This window comes from Arachis stenosperma, chromosome 2 (assembly GCF_014773155.1).
Source record: "Arachis stenosperma cultivar V10309 chromosome 2, arast.V10309.gnm1.PFL2, whole genome shotgun sequence".
Taxonomy (NCBI): domain Eukaryota; kingdom Viridiplantae; phylum Streptophyta; class Magnoliopsida; order Fabales; family Fabaceae; genus Arachis; species Arachis stenosperma.
Window position 1 is genome coordinate 116726132 of NC_080378.1, and position 20290 is coordinate 116746421.

General features: G+C 30.4%; 2 protein-coding genes and 1 long non-coding RNA gene across 3 annotated transcripts; all 3 read right to left on the bottom strand.

The window, feature by feature from the left end:
- Nucleotides 1–2394: 2394 nt before the first annotated feature.
- LOC130961215 (uncharacterized) lies at nt 2395–6476 on the bottom strand. Its single transcript, XM_057886966.1, has 5 exons — nt 6370–6476; nt 6216–6288; nt 6058–6143; nt 5297–5423; nt 2395–5186 (listed from the first exon to the last, which is right to left on the bottom strand). Exons 3-5 carry the CDS (start codon nt 6141–6143, stop codon nt 4884–4886), a joined length of 516 nt encoding a protein of 171 aa, XP_057742949.1. The 5' UTR covers nt 6216–6288; nt 6370–6476; the 3' UTR covers nt 2395–4883.
- Nucleotides 6477–7579: 1103 nt separating this feature from the next.
- On the bottom strand, nt 7580–11285 carry LOC130961216 (uncharacterized). The gene is made up of 3 exons (XR_009079419.1): nt 10802–11285; nt 8994–9045; nt 7580–7940 (listed from the first exon to the last, which is right to left on the bottom strand). It is a non-coding gene; the product is annotated as an uncharacterized LOC130961216 (long non-coding RNA).
- A 2569-nt stretch (nt 11286–13854) lies between these two features.
- On the bottom strand, nt 13855–20020 carry LOC130960876 (hydroxyisourate hydrolase-like). Its single transcript, XM_057886376.1, has 13 exons — nt 19710–20020; nt 19564–19627; nt 17606–17664; nt 17395–17470; nt 17197–17268; nt 17001–17088; nt 16393–16651; nt 15999–16114; nt 15392–15609; nt 15092–15120; nt 14901–14988; nt 14637–14727; nt 13855–14307 (listed from the first exon to the last, which is right to left on the bottom strand). The coding sequence occupies exons 1-13, from the start codon at nt 19872–19874 to the stop codon at nt 14064–14066; spliced, it is 1569 nt and encodes a 522-aa protein (XP_057742359.1). The 5' UTR covers nt 19875–20020; the 3' UTR covers nt 13855–14063.
- Nucleotides 20021–20290: the final 270 nt, after the last annotated feature.

Consider the following 20290-nt stretch of genomic DNA (forward strand, 5'->3'; position numbering starts at 1 on the left):
TGGAGGAGTACAAGCATGATTGACTGTACATGAATAATCAATCAGATGTTATTTTATTTTTAAATTATTTAAATTTATAAATATAAGATAGCTTAATTTTAATATTTGATTAATTTAAAGAGATACATTTTATCCAACATTACAAAAAGATATTTAAGTATTTTTATAGAATTTAATAAATTATATTTTTTATTTGTATTTAATTAAAAAAATATTATAGTAAAAATGATAATATAATATATATTTTTAAACAAAAAATTAAATGTTGATGTAGAAAATAAATTTTATATTTCTAATTATTATTTGTCTATATTTTAAACGTATCGGTACGTATAAATTTATTATCGTATTAAAACAAACATTTTCTGACAATACGTAAAATACGTGTTGGATACATTTTTTACATATCTATAATATTATAATACACTTTAAATATCAATCTTAAATCAAAACATCATCTTTATCCTCATATCTACTTAATATACTAAAACTGAGTTTTCCCCCAATTACTAAAGGTGACATATCGATCTCTCATGTCTTCGTTTTCCCTCCAAAATGAATGAAATTTTTTCAATTCTAAATTATTTTATAAAAAATATCTTCATTGTAATTATATTATAATTAATATTTAATGAAAAATATATAATTATACTAATTTAAGAACATATTTTCATTATAATTATATCAAATCAATATTTAATGCACTATTAAACTACTTATTAATTATCAATTAAAAAATACTTTTAATCATTTTAATGATAATAATTAGTATAATTATATTATAATTAGTATTACAAAATGAATGATACATAATTATAATTGTCAAATTGTCATTTCTTCAAAATCTATTACTTGAAATTATAGAAAAATGGTTAAAAGTATTTAAAAAAGTATTTAATTATAGTAAAATGAATGATACATAAAAATTGTCAAATTGAATAAAAAATGGAGCATCTTCAAAGCGAATAATTAAATTTATTTTAAAAAATATCTTTAATTAATATAATTATATTATAATTAGTATTTAATGAATGATACATAATTATACTAATTTAGTTTATAATTAATTTTCAGTTGAACAAGTGGGCGATCTTATTTTTCACTTCCTCCCGCCAGGCTCACCTTTCTTTCTGTTATATTTTTATGCTTACATATATTCTTTACAGGGATGACTTCCTGTCACAAGGTAGTTGGTGATATCAGTGCACTTAGGAGGTTGTATTATAATATGTACAAATTTTCTTATTTCACAAAAATAGTTTTGCACTTGGTTGACTCGATTAAGTAACAATAGAAGAAGGAAGTATGTAATGCATGAATCATAATAAAATAATGGCCTAATTAAGCAACAAGATCCATTAGTTTACCTTAGGTTTCTTGAAATTTATTACCATGTTAATTTTCTAGGGTAAAAAGTAAGTGAAAGATTATTGTGCGATTTTATGTTCATCTGTCCTGTGTTAGTGGTTTTTTTCCTTGGTACTGTTCACTAATTTAGACAAGTGCCTTTCTCTAATATGCCCTCATTTTCAGGAATGTCACAATACACATATTTCATAACAATTTGATCACCGGTGAAAACTCATATAGCAAACTCTCTCTTGTTGATTTGAGGAGCTGTTTGATTTAGCTAATTCAGATTCAACTGCCACTTCTCAGTACCAATTTAGCATTACCGTATTTTAGCTCTATAATGAACAGGTATCGTTCTCTTTTACTTACTATATACAACTTTTCTGGTATCCAATGTTTGCTTCCTGGTAATTGTTGGCATTAGATTATCAAGGCCTTTTTTTTAAATGTTCCTGCAGGCTAGAGATCTTGTCTTGATTTTGCAATGACTCCTTCTCATTGAGGTAAATATTCGTCATAGAATTTCGTAGCAGACAACATGTTAGTTTATTAGTTATGTATTTTTAGTTTTTACTGACTTCCTGAAGTTCCTTTCTAGCAGTAGCATCTATAGTTGTAAAGACGGTTGTCATGATGTTTTGAGAATCTCTAGTAAAACATCTCAAGATGGTTAATAATAATATTATCGTTCTTTGGCAATAAAGGTCATTTGAATTGGGAGTTTGGCACAGCCCAATATTTTTCATTGTATGGTAATTTGTTTTTCTTGTTCAATGTTCATCTCAGGTGCAAGATTTACACCTTATTATTCCTGACTATTTCTTTTGAGTGGAGCAGTGATTCACACCCGCTTTCTTATCAGCAGGTTAATATTGTGTACATTAAAATTGCGCTTTCATGGATATTCTGATATTTTGGAAACTATGAGAGTAGACTATTAATTATTTCTTTATTATGCATATATATCAATTTTATAGATAAAGATAATGTTCCTAGTTATATAGATAAATATGAGTAGAAAAATTATACAAAACTCTATCGTAATTAGAACATACAAAGTAATATATTGTAATTATATTGTAATTAGGTCTTGTTAGACATTAACCTTCAATAATGTGATTTTTTTATTGTTGAAATATTTGTTTTGGACTGAGTGTTCAACTCATTATTCTTTTCCTTCAACCTTTTTCGGCATACAATGCTACCGTGGAACTCTCTAACTAGAAGATGATACTGTATCAGTTCTTTCCTATATAATATAATGAACATGTTCCTTTAATTGCACAAACTCTGCAGATTCTAATAATTTTGCAGAGGGTATTAAGACTTCCGTCGTCTTCTTCAAAGATGGGCCATTCGTTGTCTTCCTCTCAGGTAAGTTGTCTTCTTCTTCTTCCTTTCTTTCTATTTGTCTCAGCCTCTTAGGGGCTGATTGTTTAATCGTTCTTTCTATAGGAATCGAGTGCTGAGAGCTTATTGCTCCAAAGCTACTTGGGTGGTGGAAGATGATTCTGGAACTTCCAAAAGGGTATTTTCCTGAAAAACCATTTATTTGATTTAATAATACATGTTGGTGCTTATTTTATTTGAAATTATGCAGATGTCTAATACACTTCCCTCATTACACGTGTCTTCAAATGTTGAGACAAGTCACGGTAAGATAAAAGTGGAATTGGCAGGAGAAGGGTATGTTTATATAGAATAAATGTACATAACAATTAAACTACTTATTAATAGAATAAGAAAATAGATATTTATTCAGATATAAATAATAAAGAATATAATGATTGAATAAAAAATTAATTATTATTTCTTAAAAAATAAATAGATCCTGAAAATCTTTATTAATTTGTTTTGAATGGGTCTTATTAGTTATTATTATATCTCAATATCAATGATATATATTTCTGATTAGTTATTAGTAGTTTTTAAGGGTATTATAGCATTTTTTGGTAATTACAAATGACTCTTGAGTTTCCCCTAATTTTGTATTTTTTAATATATTTAACATTTAACCATGACAAACTGCTTTATAATATACCATTGTTCATTAATTTATTGATATCCACTATAAGAAGATTTCACTCTGGTGCTTGATCTGTTGTCATCAACAGATTTTGTTTTGTGTTTTGTGGGGATAGATTTACTTCCTTAACAATTTTTTTGGATTTAGGATAAATTTATTCTGTTTTTACTATTAGAACAGGACCTTATCATTCTAGGTTTACTTCCTTAACACCATACAAGACTACAATAATTTTATTTTTTGAAGTTAACCTCTTATATTGTATTCCGATTGATATTAAGTAATATCTACAGATTTTTACCTTCACTTACCACGGCTCATGCAATTTCGGACATCATTAAAGGGCATTACTCTCAGCCGTGGCCTTCGTGGAAAAAGATACCAGATGCTACTAGGAAATTTTGGTGGGAAAAGTTCAAAGTAGGTTTTAGAGAAACATGTAATCTTTGGTAGATTAAGAATTAATTCTAAGTTTGAAAAATATAATATATATATCAACTTATAATTATTCTTGCTTGTGTTGATTATCCAGAGCAAACATCAGTTTTTTCCTCCGTATCTTTATTGGGCTCGAAAAAATTTTGAGAGGCGAGGTGTGGCATTACTAAAAAGTTTGTTGGGAAAAGCTCGTGCAAGTCGTGTCAAACCTCAATGGATAGAAGATGATGTGTGGAATTCTCTCTGTGCTTGTTGGAATACTGACACCGGGGAAAAGAGCGCGCAAGGCAAGTCAAATCGAGCATCTAGTTGCAGAGGATTTGGAGCGGCTCTTCATACTGCTGGCCCAATTTCCGTTACCCAACACAAAATTAATATGGTGATGTTATAGAAAAATTTAGATCTTTTATGTTATAATTTTATACACTTCAATTGGTAGTTGATACTCATAGTTTTTTAATTTATATGTTTGGTAGAAAAAATCATTAAAGAGGACTCTAACACAGTTAGAATTGTTTGCGAAGACCCACAAACACAAGGATGAGACACGGGTGGATAAGAAATCAAAACATATTGAGGTGAGTCTATTTTAATCAAAAGATATATCTCTCCCTTCGTATATATTATTTTAATATTGCATTGGGGCTAGTGTTTCAGCTCATAGGGCTGTTCTGTTATTTTTTATCAACATATATGCCCCCTCTGTAGTTGTAATATTTATAGGGAATGCAAATATCATCATATTACAACTACAGAGGGGGCATATATGTTGATAAAAAATAACAGAACAGCCCTATGAGCTGAAACACTAGCCCCAATGCAATATTAAAATAATATATACGAAGGGAGAGATATATCTTTTGATTAAAATAGACTCACCTCAATATGTTTTGATTTCTTATCCACCCGTGTCTCATCCTTGTGTTTGTGGGTCTTCGCAAACAATTCTAACTGTGTTAGAGTCCTCTTTAATGATTTTTTCTACCAAACATATAAATTAAAAAACTATGAGTATCAACTACCAATTGAAGTGTATAAAATTATAACATAAAAGATCTAAATTTTTCTATAACATCACCATATTAATTTTGTGTTGGGTAACGGAAATTGGGCCAGCAGTATGAAGAGCCGCTCCAAATCCTCTGCAACTAGATGCTCGATTTGACTTGCCTTGCGCGCTCTTTTCTAGAAACCCAGTGTCAGTATTCCAACAAGCACAGAGAGAATTCCACACATCATCTTCTATCCATTGAGGTTTGACACGACTTGCACGAGCTTTTCCCAACAAGCTTTTTAGTAATGCCACACCTCGCCTCTCAAAATTTTTTCGAGTCCAATAAAGATCTGGAGGAAAAAACTGATATTTGCTCTGGATAATCAACACAAGCAAGAATAGTTATAAGTTGATATATATTATATTTTTCAAACTTAGAACTAATTCTTAATCTACCAAAGATTACATGTTTCTCTAAAACCTACTTTGAACTTTTCCCACCAAAATTTCCTAGTAGCATCTGGTATCTTTTTCCACGAAGACCACGGCTGAGAGTAATGCCCTTTAATGATGTCCGAAATTGCATGAGCCGTGGTAAGTGAAGGTAAAAATCTGTAGATATTACTTAATATCAATCGGAATACAATATAAGAGGTTAACTTCAAAAAATAAAATTATTGTAGTCTTGTATGGTGTTAAGGAAGTAAACTTAGAATGATAAGGTCCTGTTCTAATAGTAAAAACAGAATAAATTTATCCTAAATCCAAAAAAAATTGTTAAGGAAGTAAATCTATCCCCACAAAACACAAAACAAAATCTGTTGATGACAACAGATCAAGCACCAGAGTGAAATCTTCTTATAGTGGACATCAATAAATTAATAAATAATGGTATATTACAAAGCAGTTTGTCATGGTTAAATGTTAAATATATTAAAAAATACAAAACTAGGGGAAACTCAAGAGTCATTTGTAATTACCAAAAAATGCTATAATACCCTTAAAAACTACTAATAACTAATCAGAAATATATATCATTGATATTGAGATATAATAATAACTAATAAGACCCATTCAAAACAAATTAATAAAGATTTTCAGGATCTATTTATTTTTTAAGAAATAATAATTAATTTTTTATTCAATCATTATATTCTTTATTATTTATATCCGAATAAGTATCTATTTTCTTATTCTATTAATAAGTAGTTTAATTGTTATGTACATTTATTCTATATAAACATACCCTTCTCCTGCCAAGTCCAGTTTTATCTTCCCGTGACTTGTCTCAACATTTGAAGACACGTGTAATGAGGGAAGTGTATTAGACATCTGCATAATTTCAAATAAAATAAGCACCAACATGTATTATTAAATCAAATAAATGGTTTTTCAGGAAAATACCCTTTTGGAAGTTCCAGAATCATCTTCCACCACCCAAGTAGCTTTGGAGCAATAAGCTCTCAGCACTCGATTCCTATAGAAAGAACGATTAAACAATCAGCCCCTAAGAGGCTGAGACAAATAGAAAGAAAGGAAGAGGAAGAAGACAACTTACCTGAGGAAGACAACGAATGGCCCATCTTTGAAGAAGACGACGGAAGTCTTAATACCCTCTGCAAAATTATTAGAATCTGCAGAGTTTGTGCAATTAAAGGAACATGTTCATTATATTATATAGGAAAGAACTGATACAGTATCATCTTCTAGTTAGAGAGTTCCACGGTAGCATTGTATGCCGAAAAAAGTTCTGGTGATTGGTGAAGGAAAAGAATAATGAGTTGAACACTCAGTCCAAAACAAATATTTCAACAATAAAAAAATCACATTATTGAAGGTTAATGTCTAACAAGACCTAATTACAATATAATTACAATATATTACTTTGTATGTTCTAATTACGATAGAGTTTTGTATAATTTTTCTACTCATATTTATCTATATAACTAGGAACATTATCTTTATCTATAAAATTGATATATATGCATAATAAAGAAATAATTAATAGTCTACTCTCATAGTTTCCAAAATATCATAATATCCATGAAAGCACAATTTTAATGTACACAATATTAACCTGCTGATAAGAAAGCGGGCGTGAATCACTGCTCCACTCAAAAGAAATAGTCAGGAATAATAAGGTGTAAATCTTGCACCTGAGATGAACATTGAACAAGAAAAACAAATTACCATACAATGAAAAATATTGGGCTGTGCCAAACTCCCAATTCAAATGACCTTTATTGCCAAAGAACGATAATATTATTATTAACCATCTTGAGATGTTTTACTAGAGATTCTCAAAACATCATGACAACCGTCTTTACAACTATAGATGCTACTGCTAGAAAGGAACTTCAGGAAGTCAGTAAAAACTAAAAATACATAACTAATAAACTAACATGTTGTCTGCTACGAAATTCCATGACGAATATTTACCTCAATGAGAAGGAGTCATTGCAAAATCAAGACAAGATCTCTAGCCTGCAGGAACATTTAAAAAAAAGGCCTTGATAATCTAATGCCAACAATTACCAGGAAGCAAACATTGGATACCAGAAAAGTTGTATATAGTAAGTAAAAGAGAACGATACCTGTTCATTATAGAGCTAAAAAACGGTAATGCTAAATTGGTACTGAGAAGTGGCAGTTGAATCTGAATTAGCTAAATCAAACAGCTCCTCAAATCAACAAGAGAGAGTTTGCTATATGAGTTTTCACCGGTGATCAAATTGTTATGAAATATGTGTATTGTGACATTCCTGAAAATGAGGGCATATTAGAGAAAGGCACTTGTCTAAATTAGTGAACAGTACCAAGGAAAAAAACCACTAACACAGGACAGATGAACATAAAATCGCACAATAATCTTTCACTTACTTTTTACCCCAGAAAATTAACATGGTAATAAATTTCAAGAAACCTAAGGTAAACTAATGGATCTTGTTGCTTAATTAGGCCAGTATTTTATTATGATTCATGCATTACATACTTCCTTCTTCTATTGTTACTTAACCGAGTCAACCAAGTGCAAAACTATTTTTGTGAAATAAGAAAATTTGTACATATTATAATACAACCTCCTAAGTGCACTGATATCACCAACTACCTTGTGACAGGAAGTCATCCCTGTAAAGAATATATGTAAGCATAAAAATATAACAGAAAGAAAGGTGAGCCTGGCGGGAGGAAGTGAAAAATAAGATCATCCCACTGGTTCAACTGAAAATTAATTATAAACTAAATTCAGGGTAGTTCTTTGAAGATGTAGATGTCATGCAGCATTCAGAACATCGGATATTTAACAATATGGACACTTTGAGGTTTATAGCTTATTCATTAAAATCACCAATTCAACCTTGAAAAGCTAGTTCCGTTAACTATGCAATTATCATTGGATCTAATTAGAATCATAGTGCATGTTTGTCTTGGCATTGAAAAAGTAGCCCAGTTAATGAATTGAAGCATGCAAACCAAGTCTCAATTCATTTCAAATATGCTCAATAAAAGTGAGCTGAGCTATGTCCCAACTCCCAAAGCCCAAACATGATTTTAGCCTCAACTTGTGTTAGTAAGGTAATATAGTTTGTGTTTAAAGTAATGAGCTAATGATACATCCTCTAAGTCATACTAATCCAAATTGCAACTGGTATAATAACAAGTTTGAAAAAAGCACCTAGGAAACTATCCCTTTTCTCAAAAAGCACTAAAACCAGATATTAGAAGTTTTATTATATATGCAAATAAAAGTATAGAAATAATTATATTTTTGTAAAATTTTAAGAAAAATACTTCCTAAACAATTTAAATGAGCATCACCATGCATAATAAACATGCCTAGATGGAGGCAACAGGAATATATTTTTGTAAAATTTGTTCACAAAAGACTTCCCAAATAATCAAAATCTGCATTTCAATTAGCTACATCTTCCGTATACTATGACAAATGCTACTGGCATGCTTGTTATGAGCTGTAAGTGAATGAAAGACCAGTTGATACAGTGAAAGTGTGAATCGAAGCAAATTTCTAGTTTGTAACAAAATCAAGTACTATCCAACCTAAAAGTCAAATCACTGACAATTGTTGAACTAATCACAAACTAGGAAGACCTAAATATAACTGGACAATTCAAAGAAGGAATGAACAACTGATCTATTATAAAAAATTATCAATTAAGTTACCTAGCTTGTTCTGGGCAATGAACTGGCGTCTCTCTCCCCACTTTACCCAAACCTAGAAGCATTCAATTTATTTTACATGAACAAAGTGTTGGATTAACAACTAAATAAACAATGATATTGATGGAATCATCAAAGAAACCACACCTTTAAGAAAATAGATAATGAGATATATGGAAAGATACATATATGAATGGTTCATGCAACAGATGAATTTGAGCAACATAAGACATAGCATACTAAGATATCTAGGACCTAAGAGGTAAACTATAAATTTAACCATGAAAACCAATCCTTTAATTTCATTGTTATAAATTATCTTTGCAATTAAAAAGGCAAATTCAGCCTGTGCATCTGCTTTCCACCAACTTTAAAAAGGGAGATAGCCATACAAGTTCTCAGTGATCATGAAACAATAATGACATGTATCCTAGGAATTACATCAAATAAATAAGTAAGTTTTGACTTTAAAACATAATTATAGTCTAATATAAACCTTAAAATATAATCCAAATTAAAAATACTACATAAACCAGGATGTTATGATCTCATTCAATTACAATAATGGTTCTTGGTTGATACTCTCATCCATACCTAAACATTACCAGCAATCCAATAATGGTTTTTCCGTTTTTGCCAATTACAATATCACAACAACCCACTCCAACCCAATAATCTCAAGATCATAACAAACAACATCCAAAATTATTTAAAATTATTCACAATTAATCAACAAACAACAAAATTCAGTAGTTCACACTTCACAGCTTAACTAACAATAATTATTCACAATTATTCAACAAAGTTCACAGTTCAGTTCAGTAACTTCAGTTGAATCAGTTCACACTTCACAGTTCACAATTCACAGAGCAATAAAAAATCAATAAATCACATGGTTAATAAAAAAATTTACCTAGAGCTAAAAGCTAGAAGCATCAAACAATTATTCAATAAATCAGTAAATCAGAGACTTCCCAGAACTAGAAGCTTCAGTAAATCAGTAAATCAGTTCACAGTTCAATGACTTCAGAAGTTCACACTTCACAACTTAACTAACAATAATTATTCACAATTATTCAACAAAGTTCACACTTCAGTTCAGTAACTTCAGTTGAATCAGTTCACACTTCACAGAGCAATAAAAAATCAGTAAATCACATAGTTAATAAAAAAATTACCTAGAACTAGAAGCTAGAAGAATCAAACAATTATTCAATAAATCAGTAAAACAGTTCACACTTCAGTAGTTCATACTTCACAGCTTAACTAATAATAATTATTCACAATTATTCAACAACGTTCACAGTTAAGTTCAGTAACTTCAGTTGAATTAGTTCACACTTCATAGAGCAATAAAAAATCAGTAAATCACATAGTTAACAAAAAAATTACCCAGAACTAGAAGCTAGAAGAATCAAACAATTATTCAATAAATCCATAAACCAGTTCACACTTCAGTGACTTCAGTAGTTCACACTTCACAGCTTAACTAACAATAATTATTCACAATTATTCAACAAAGTTCACAGTTCAGTTCAGTAACTTCAGTTGAATCAATTCACACTTCACAGTTCACACTTCATAGAGCAATAAACAATCAGTAAATCACATAGTTAATAAAAAAAATTACCTAGAACTAGAAGCTAAAAGAATCAAACAATTATTCAATAAATCAGTAAATCAAAGACTTCACAGAGCTAGAAGCTTCAGTAAATCAGTAATTCAGTTCACACTTCAGTGACTTCACAGTTCACAGAGCTTCGCAGAATCAAACATTAACAATGGTTCAATCATAGTTAATAAAAATTTACCTAGAAGCTAGAAGAAGCCTTCAACAGAGCATGCAAAAGGGAGATAGAGACACCGAGTGACCAAGACAGTGGTGGAGTACCTTCGAACGGGCTTCGACTGGAACAGTGATTGCGGAGAACAGAGATAGTGCCGGCGGCGGCGTGGCTGCGCGACGGAGGAAGGTTGCGATGGCTGCGCGATGGGAGATAGAGACACCGAGTGACCAAGACAGTGGTGGAGTACCTTCGAACGGGCTTCGAACTGGGACAGTGGTTGCGGAGAATAGAGATAGTGCCGCCGGTGGCGTGGCTGCGCGACGGAGGAAGGTTGCGATTTCTGCGCGATGGAATGGAAGGTTGATATCGATGGCTGCTGCGTGATGGAGGGAAGGTGAGCGAGCAGACGGTGGCTGTTGGAAGGAAGGAACGACGGCGGTGGCTGGACGGAGGTAAGGGAACGGCCAGGAGCTAGGGCTAGGTGCAGAGGATGGAGATTGAGTGTGAGAGAAGCAGAGGCGTTCTGGAGTGGAATTTGGATCTGGGCATCGAGGATATAGCAGCTGAAACGGCGACGTTTCATTACCCATTCAAAAAACCGGCCGGATTACGGTTCGGTTCGACCAACCGGTTCTCGTCCGATTTACCAGTTTAATTCCGGTTTTTGAAATTTACGGTTTTAGCATTTGTTTGAGTCGTTTTCTTCAGCGATTCACGGTTTAACTGGTTCGACCGTCCATCCCGAACCGATTTTCAGAACCTTGTTAAAAAAGAAACAATGAATAGTATATTAAAAGAAGTATAATTTTAGCAATATTAAAATCAATTATATATAAAGTATTAGAAAATAATATAAAAAATATAAAAAGCAAAAATAATTAAAATATTTTTTCATAAATTCAATTTAAAAATATAATAAATATGTTTGTTTTATACCTTTTCATCTAATATAATTATTTCTAAGTAAGGAGACTCCTCTTCATTTGTGGGTGTTAATGTTTTCTATAGACGAACCATGCGAATTTTGATAAACCAATTGTCTATTTATTTGGTGATATTGTCCAAAAAATAATACTCTATTGAATAAATTTGAAATGTTGTGTAGTTGAAAAATAAATTTCTTGGGCTAAATTTGATGTTATTTGAAGGAATAATGATAAGAGACTTATATAAGTAGTTAAAATAGTATGGAATTTGAATATTTGTAATATAAAATTTATTATGATTAATAATATTATTATGACATTTGTAATATGGATGTTTATTATATTTAATGAGTTATTTATAGAAATTAATAAATTAATTATTGGGGTTATAAATTTATTATATTATTTATAACGGTAATATATAATAAATATAGAGATACGGATTCGATGTTTTTGACTTTTTGTAGATTACAAATTTAGTTAGATACTATTAATTTCTAATTATTATCATTGGTAAATTTGTAACCTAATTTGCATATATTTCTATTACTTGTATATATATATTTTGCTGATTTTAAAAATAATAGTTAATTTAGCAAAAATTGAGTGGTTGATTCTAAAATTTTGTCAAGCAATGTTGTTAACATGGTATTAATAAGAGGAAAAAAATATTTTAAAAAGTAATTTGAGTAAACTTAGCTATTTATTTTTTATATATTAAGAATAGATAGATTGTTAAACCAGTTAAATAATATTTATCATAATAAAAAATAAATAAAAAATAAAACTAGTTAATTCATAGTTGGCGAAGTAAAAAAGAGTAGACTTGTTAACGTACCAAAAAGAAAGATATTTAATTCGATTGATAGTCGTTAATATCATACCAAAAGTCCAAAACTAACATGTTTGCAAAGAAAAACAAAATGATAATAGAAAAATTTATAATATTTTTTAGTACAGTTTATAAATCAAATAAAATTTAAAGTGAATAAATCTACTATTAATTTTATGAGTAAAGTAACAATTATATCTGGAGTATTTCGATTTTAGATTAATTAGTCTTTGAAAAAAAAATATATCAATTAAATCCTCTATAATAGTAAACGGTAGACATGTTATGCCTTTCCGTCAATAGATAATGTGAAACAAAATAAAGCTGTCCATATGTTTCATTATTTTGTTATCTGCAATAACGTCACCGGTTACTATCTCATAAGCATGAAAACAATGCCATTTTGGATAATGAAACATTTAGTATCTTCTAAGTTTTCATATAACCCTTTTCAACTGCTCTAGATTTACCATAAATCTTAACGAAGAAAGTGGCGTTGACTCTAAAAGTTGTTATTTTTGTGACGATAATAGACATGTTATTATAGTTAACAGTATATATAAACACCATTGTTTGTTATTTTAGAGGACCTAATTAATACTTTTTTTTCAGAGACTAATTAATCCAAAGTCAAAATTTTCAAGACCTACTTGTCACTTTAGTGGAATTTTATTTTGAATTATTTATCATATTTATTTTAATGTGCCTTTTTTCCTCTCTCAAACCATATCATAGCTTTGGCAATGAGTTATAGCTCAAATGGCATAATCTTCCCATACTCATCTAAGAAATCGCGGGCTCGACTCTCCTTATCATGGGTAAAAAAAAACTATATCATAGCTTTGTTTCTCTCACCATTCACTACCAACGTTCATTCATTTTATGGACTCCTCTAAAGCTAAGATGGTCTAGGTCAAGAGTTTACTTTTGTTATACGAAGAATATAAAAAGTTTTACACAGTTAAGTAGTTAATTAATTAAATTCATGCGTTTAGCTGACCTTTAAGTAATGAATTTGAAAATTAGTTATTTTTGTTGCTATGACAATATGTGATTAGTTATCTATATAAAATTCTTTTACAATGCATGAAAATTAAATACCTAAATCAAACCAGAAAAATAGTCACTTATGGAGGAAGCCTGTTCAGACAGTTGCACAAAGTCTATGCATGGTTAATTGGTAATATCTTAATAATACAATATTTGTAAGAGGCCCAACAACTATGTTTAGCTATGTTACATATTGATACTTAATAAATCTTAGTCCTTAGCTAACACTACAAGGAAAATTATGCAGCACTCTCAATAGTCGAAGAAGATTTTTGCAATAAAGACTAGGTGTGAATTATTTTTAATTTATCCTAATGAGAATTAAACAAGAGATTGGAACTTTGATACACTTTTTCTTATACATGTGACATTCTGCTGGTTAACTTCCATCTACTTCTATATACAACTACTTCCTCTGAATATTTTATTTGAAGCATAGCTAGATACAACCTTATGCAATGAAGATCTAGTGCAAAATCTAATCAAAGAAGTGGTCAATAGAAATGTGTGATGGATCCTTCTCAAGTTCAATAGCTTCAACTGCAAAGCTTCTACCTTTCAAGAACCAACTATACCATTTTGCAGAGAGTTTTGGGTATCTCTTCAACTCTGGATCGTTTCGATCAACATAGTATAGACCAAAGCTTGATTCATATCCATCCAGTAACTCAAATAAATCAATGAAAGACCATGCAATATACCCCTTTAAATTTGACCCATTTCTGCAAAAAAAAAATTGGTACAACAGAAAATTAGAGACCATATGACCAATGTACACTTTCTGGATGACAAGTAGAATGGAAGTGATCAAAATTTTGCTTTTCAAAAATTAGATTAACCGTAATCAATTGATAGAAAAGGATTCAAAAGTAATAAGTTTTTTCTGTAACTTAAAAACAGAACAACAATTTTGCTTTTAGAGAAATAATTATCATAATGCATCCAAGCTCAAAATAGTTTTTGCTTTTGATGAAACCAATTCCAAAGAATTTAATTTAAGCATAGTATTAGAGGCATGCTTTGTAAAGCTTATCTAAATGCACCTCCATACCTCAAGGAATGAAGTGTGGCACCAATATATCCTTGCAAGTATTTCACTCTTGACACATCTTGTAATGATGCATTGCTTGCTGTCCTTTGACCTAACCACACAAAATGCAAGCAAAGTCTTTATCAACAACAAGCCACTGTTATGAGCAAGAAACACGATTGAAATGCACAATGTCTTGTAATATCAAGTTACTTGATCTTATCACAAGAAGATATGTTTTCCCTTGAAAACATTGATTGCAGATAAAGAGAGAGAGAGATATACCATTTTCATAAATGAACATTGGGGGGTTGCCATAATTGAGCTTGAAATGATTCAGTTCTTCAATCAGACCCCATGGTTCAATAGGGTACTGAGTCGAGCAAAGAAAGTTAGTCATACAGTGAAGTAACCAAAAGAACTGAATCAAATAAATGAATAATTATGTGAAACCTTGTTTTCTTTTAGATCATTACCTCAGCATTTGCAAACAAATCAGATCCATCTGCAAAACCAGTAAAATCCTAGTTATTTACCTTCATCCACCAATCATTCAAAAAAGAATCAAATGAATGGCTGTGTGAAACAATGATAATTGTTAGAGAAAAATGCTAAATAATACCAAAGTTCAGCCAGTTGTAAATTACACAAAAGAATGAGAAAAACATAAGCGATGCAATTAGTATTTCAAGCTTATAGAACAACTCCAGTCTCTCAACTCCAGTCTCTTACTAGATTCACTAGAATTAAACATAGCTACGCAATGAATTACTTACGCATAAGCACGGCCATATCTGCACTGAAATCTCTCAGATTGCTCTCCAGAACCAAGGAATTATCTGTGATATTAAGATTTGTGTAGTGAATTAAACCTATGAAGTCATATGAACCCTTAACTAGTTTTGATTCACGATCTGTGAAGGTTGGAATTCTTGTGCCTGCAATTTTCTTCATGGAAGTGGGATAGTCTCCATGCAGCAAGGGCTCCATCACCCTGAAATAGCACATAAATTTTGCAATATGTTTCACATTATATCACAGCCATAGCTCAAATTTCATGGGAGAAGCCTTGAAGAACTTCTTCGCAAAAGGAGACTCTGAAGTGCAAAATTGCTAGAAAGCCAAAAATTTTGCAAAGAATTTAGAATACTTATGGCATATAATATGTTAGACTCTGGTATGAGCGCCCGAATCATACCACCATTTTTTTTCTTGCCATGTTGAATTCTACTAACTAAAAATTCATGTTCAGAACCAGAGTTAATATCAAACAAAAGTATAAATATGTCCAGTGAAGGAAATCAAATTTTGGGCCTCCTTGGAACTGAGAATAAGGGTGACCTTGAGCGTAAAACGAACTAGTTTGTAGGGTGTATAACTTACCAACCAACAAAAAAATCACGGGCTCTTTGTGCTGCTAGTATGTCTTTTTCAGTAGTTGTATTGGGGAAGAACCCAAATGAGTACACAGAGATGCCAACAAATCCATTTTGTTTCTCCTGCAAGGTATAAGTGAAGTGCCTATCAAATAATGTAAACATTGTTTGCCAACAAAATTTCCTTTGAGCAAGAAGATTAAAATTCGATATAAACATTAGCAGATCAAGAGCAAATATAAGGATCAGATGTCTCAATAAGTTGAAGCCCTTGATACTTAAAAACAGAGAAATAGGAATGACCATACGAAATTGTGTGTGTGTGTATATATATATATATATATATAAACAAAATGCAGAACTGAAAATGCAAAGTATGAAAAAAAGGTTAGGCATGATACCTTATATTTTGTCCTATACAATCTTACAGCTGAAGAATGTGCTAACAAAATATGGTGAAGTGCCAAGTAGGGTTCAGTTGTTGAGTTGCCACGTTTGCTTTTGTTACTACAAAATGGAGGAGAACAATGACGCGGTGGACCGTTTCCCTGATCATAACCACCCAGGGAAAACACATTTGGCTCATTGATAGTAATCCAGTAAGAGACCCTGTCACCAAACTCTCTAAAACACACATCTGCATAGTTTGTGAAGTCTCTTCTGCATTCAAATACACCAAATAGTTTTTCTATTAATATTTTGTAAAAGTATGCATATGGTTGCTATAAAGCACAATTGTTAGACTAGCCATAGTTTTTACCAGCATAAAAATGTGAAAGGCCTAGGATCATATGAAGAATCTAAGCAAGATGAAAATAGCAGTAAGAAATTAAGAGGACTAGAGCATTGAAAGGATAGTACCAATACCAAGGTACATAACTAGAATTTAGTTCTTAGTAGCTCTCCAGAATGAATATTCTGAGTGAAAATAGTTGTTAATGCAAAATAACTTAATAAGTTTCATAAACTAATGTCAACAACATTATGGTGCAGGAGATCAAGAGAATACATGATTTTACGGCTAATCCATCCTCCATATTCATCTTCAAGAGCCTGTGGAAAATCAAAGTTGTGTAGAGTCACATGTGGTTGGATTCCTGATCATGGCACAACAATGGACTAAATCAGTTGAAGAAACAGAACATATTGGAAGTAAAGTTTCCAAAACAAGGTTTTGTTTCTCAAATTTAAAATTCATATCAAACCATTGTTGATGAGCTCATTGATGAGATTGTTGTAGAACTCTAGTGCCTTGGGATTGACAGGTCCTCTACCATCTGAGGAGAAAGATCATTATTCACAAATGCATTAAGAAAAGTGTTATTGGAGAAAGAAAGAGAGTTAATTAAATATTCAATATTTCATTATATCTTATTACATATACAAGTTTCAGAATTATATACTTGGAATCAATCTTGACCAAGAAATGGAGAATCTATAGGCTTCAAGGCCTGATTCCACCATGAGCTTCACATCTTCCTACATTACATATTTCCAAAGAAACAATTGAATTGTTAAAACTCCATTCAGAACTTTCAACAAACAGGTGAACTACAAGAAATGCATTGTAGGAAACAGGAATGTAAATTGAAGCTAGGGGCCATTTCTATTGACCTTATATTTGTGGTATCCATCACAAGCTACATCTCCATTTTGTCCACCATGCACATACCCTGAAAATTTAAAAATAACACCATGAGTGCATAATTAAAAACAGAATTTGTAATTCCCAATTTTTTCATCACTATTTTCTCAGTTTCACTTCAAAAATATTTTCTTAATTAAAAAAAATTGTTAAGGATTCCATTAAGAAAATTATGAACTGTTAACTAATACACAACTTTGGAAAATGATTATTTTTTTCTATTTTCAAAATTCAAATCCAAGATTATTTGTTGAAGGACCAAAGCTACCATTATCATTATGTTAATTTAATTATTTCTTTTATGTATTTTTTAAAAAAACAACAGTAATGAAATTGACAACGAATTATAGTTCAAATAACATAATTTTCTCATACTCGTCTAGAGGTTGCGCCTTAAAAAAATGGAACCAGAATATGAAGTATGAACCTTAAACAGAAACAGTATCTACCAGTATCTATTAATTTCATGATGATGGTGTTGATGGGCCCATTGAGCATTGTACTATATTATTTAGGAAAGTTATTTATCCATAGTTGTGGTACCAACTGAACCTAGTACTAGTAAATAACTTGTTTTCATTCATATGCAAACACAGTATAAATCTGGCACTGCGCTTAGCTTTCCTATTATTATTATTATTACTAAATTTATAATTTATTCTATTACTATATATCTTAATTTTAAGGGTAATTAGATTTTTATTTTTTTACTTTATCAACTTTTTTATTTTAGTGATCTAGAAAAGTATATCAATTATTACAAAAATTGAAAAAGGTAATTTATTGATAATATTATTGAATTAAATTTAAGTAATAAAAACGGAGAATAATAGAATAATTTTTAATATATTTGTAGATTAAGAATATAATTGATAATTAAATAATAATTTTTATATAAAAAAAGAACGACAAATATTATTAAAAACAAAAGCCAAAATAACACAAAAAGAAATGTAGAAAGTAATTCAAATACTTTTACCTCCTTTAATTTATTCAAGTGAAGTATTGAGAGAGAGAGAGAGAGAGAGAGAGAGAGAATTTTACTCATACTTGAGTGAGCATATGCAAGTTGAATTAAAATAGTTATTATTTGTTAAATTCCAACGACTATGATATGTCAACTCTATATATATGGCATCTATTGTATATAATATATTCTCTAAATTTTAATAGGAAAATAAAATTTAGGAAACCATCATCATTGAGTACACCATTCTAAAATGTTGAGACTAATTCAAAGTTATCCAGGTTCTAATTAAACACATGATTTAAGTGACTTTTTCTACTCCCATATATATATAGTTTGGAACTACGGACATTTTTATTAATACAAGAGTGTTCATATTATATACAGAGAAATAAGAGTGTTTCATATAACAAGAGTGTTCATATTATATATAAGAGTGTTCATAACATAAACTGTAATTTTAACCACGATTTAAGTTTTGACTATTTTAAAAAATGTATTACTCCCCGTTCTTAATAATATTAGATAGAGTCCTTGTACTTCTAATTGAATTTGAATTTGAAAACAAATATTACAACTTATGAAATTACTTATTCCAAAGATTTAAAAAATAAATCTATTTTTGGTCCTTATTTTTTAATGTAGAACCAGATGTATTCGAGAAAGTTTTGATGAATAAAAAGAGGCTAAAAATCCTATATAAATAGATAAGTGTAGATCAACTTACAATACTAACATTATAATTCAGCAATTTTTGTTAACTCTTGACAGAATGATTTACAAAAAGAGTGATTTGTCTATTTTTTCATAGTTAAAGATCGATTTGTCATTTTTTTTTTTTTGGGAAGTTTGTAAAAACACAGTAAATAGAAAAAAAAAGTTTTACTCAAATTTAAACGATTAAATTGAAATACATGAATAATTATATATTTAACACTGCACAAGAAATTGAAAACCAACCATCATGAGCATAAGTATCCCAAACACTGGGAGTTCTTCCATCTTCATCAACAGCTCCTTCCCACTATATATATTCATATAATAAGATTTGAGAATAAAAGAAAATATTAGAAGAGAAGAAAGGGGATAGATCATAGATCACAAACCTGGTAAGCAGATGTTCCAGAACCAAAGACAAAATCATTTGGGAAGTCATGTCTTGTGATTCTGAACTTTTCAGCACTATCAACTCCCAAAACCAAGTTTAGAAGAACCATAAAACCAATAATAATAATAATAAGGCTCAAAGGCTCTTTATTGTTCTCCATCATCTTCACCAACTAAATTATTAAATCTTTGATTCCTAGTTTTTTCTTTGATCATGTAGTTGGTGTCCTGGCCTCATATATTGGCATTCATTCCCTGCATTCATATACATATATAAGTACCAAAGTGTACATGAAAAAGTCAACATTTATCTCTTGATGTTATCATAAGATATATCATTTTTATTTTTATTTTTTTGGTGTGTAGATGAAAAGGGTATATAATATGTGAAGTTCATGATGACTCTAGTGTTTTGTCTTTTGGGGGAAAAAAAGTTTATTATTACAATATACAGCTATGCATACCAAATTTGGTATAACAAGTAACAACTATTTTTATGATATATGTGATATGAAATCTTGCGCTTTTTTATTTTTTACATTGGAAAAGAAGGTGTGTTTTATTAGATTATGGAGATAAG

What these genes read in the sequence shown, in the direction of transcription:
- LOC130960876 (XM_057886376.1), bottom strand. Translation starts at nt 19,874, where the DNA reads ATGATGGAGAACAATAAAGAGCCTTTGAGCCTTATTATTATTATTATT. An exon ending in CAATGAGCTCATCAACAATG is followed by an intron (nt 17,089 to 17,196) that starts GTTTGATATGAA and finishes TGCCATGATCAG; the next exon opens with GAATCCAACCACATGTGACT. An exon ending in TGGATTAGCCGTAAAATCAT is followed by an intron (nt 16,652 to 17,000) that starts GTATTCTCTTGA and finishes ATTTGAATGCAG; the next exon opens with AAGAGACTTCACAAACTATG.
- LOC130961215 (XM_057886966.1), bottom strand. Translation starts at nt 6,143, where the DNA reads ATGTCTAATACACTTCCCTCATTACACGTGTCTTCAAATGTTGAGACA. An exon ending in CTGGACTTGGCAGGAGAAGG is followed by an intron (nt 5,424 to 6,057) that starts GTATGTTTATAT and finishes TAATATCTACAG; the next exon opens with ATTTTTACCTTCACTTACCA. An exon ending in TTTGGTGGGAAAAGTTCAAA is followed by an intron (nt 5,187 to 5,296) that starts GTAGGTTTTAGA and finishes TTGATTATCCAG; the next exon opens with AGCAAATATCAGTTTTTTCC.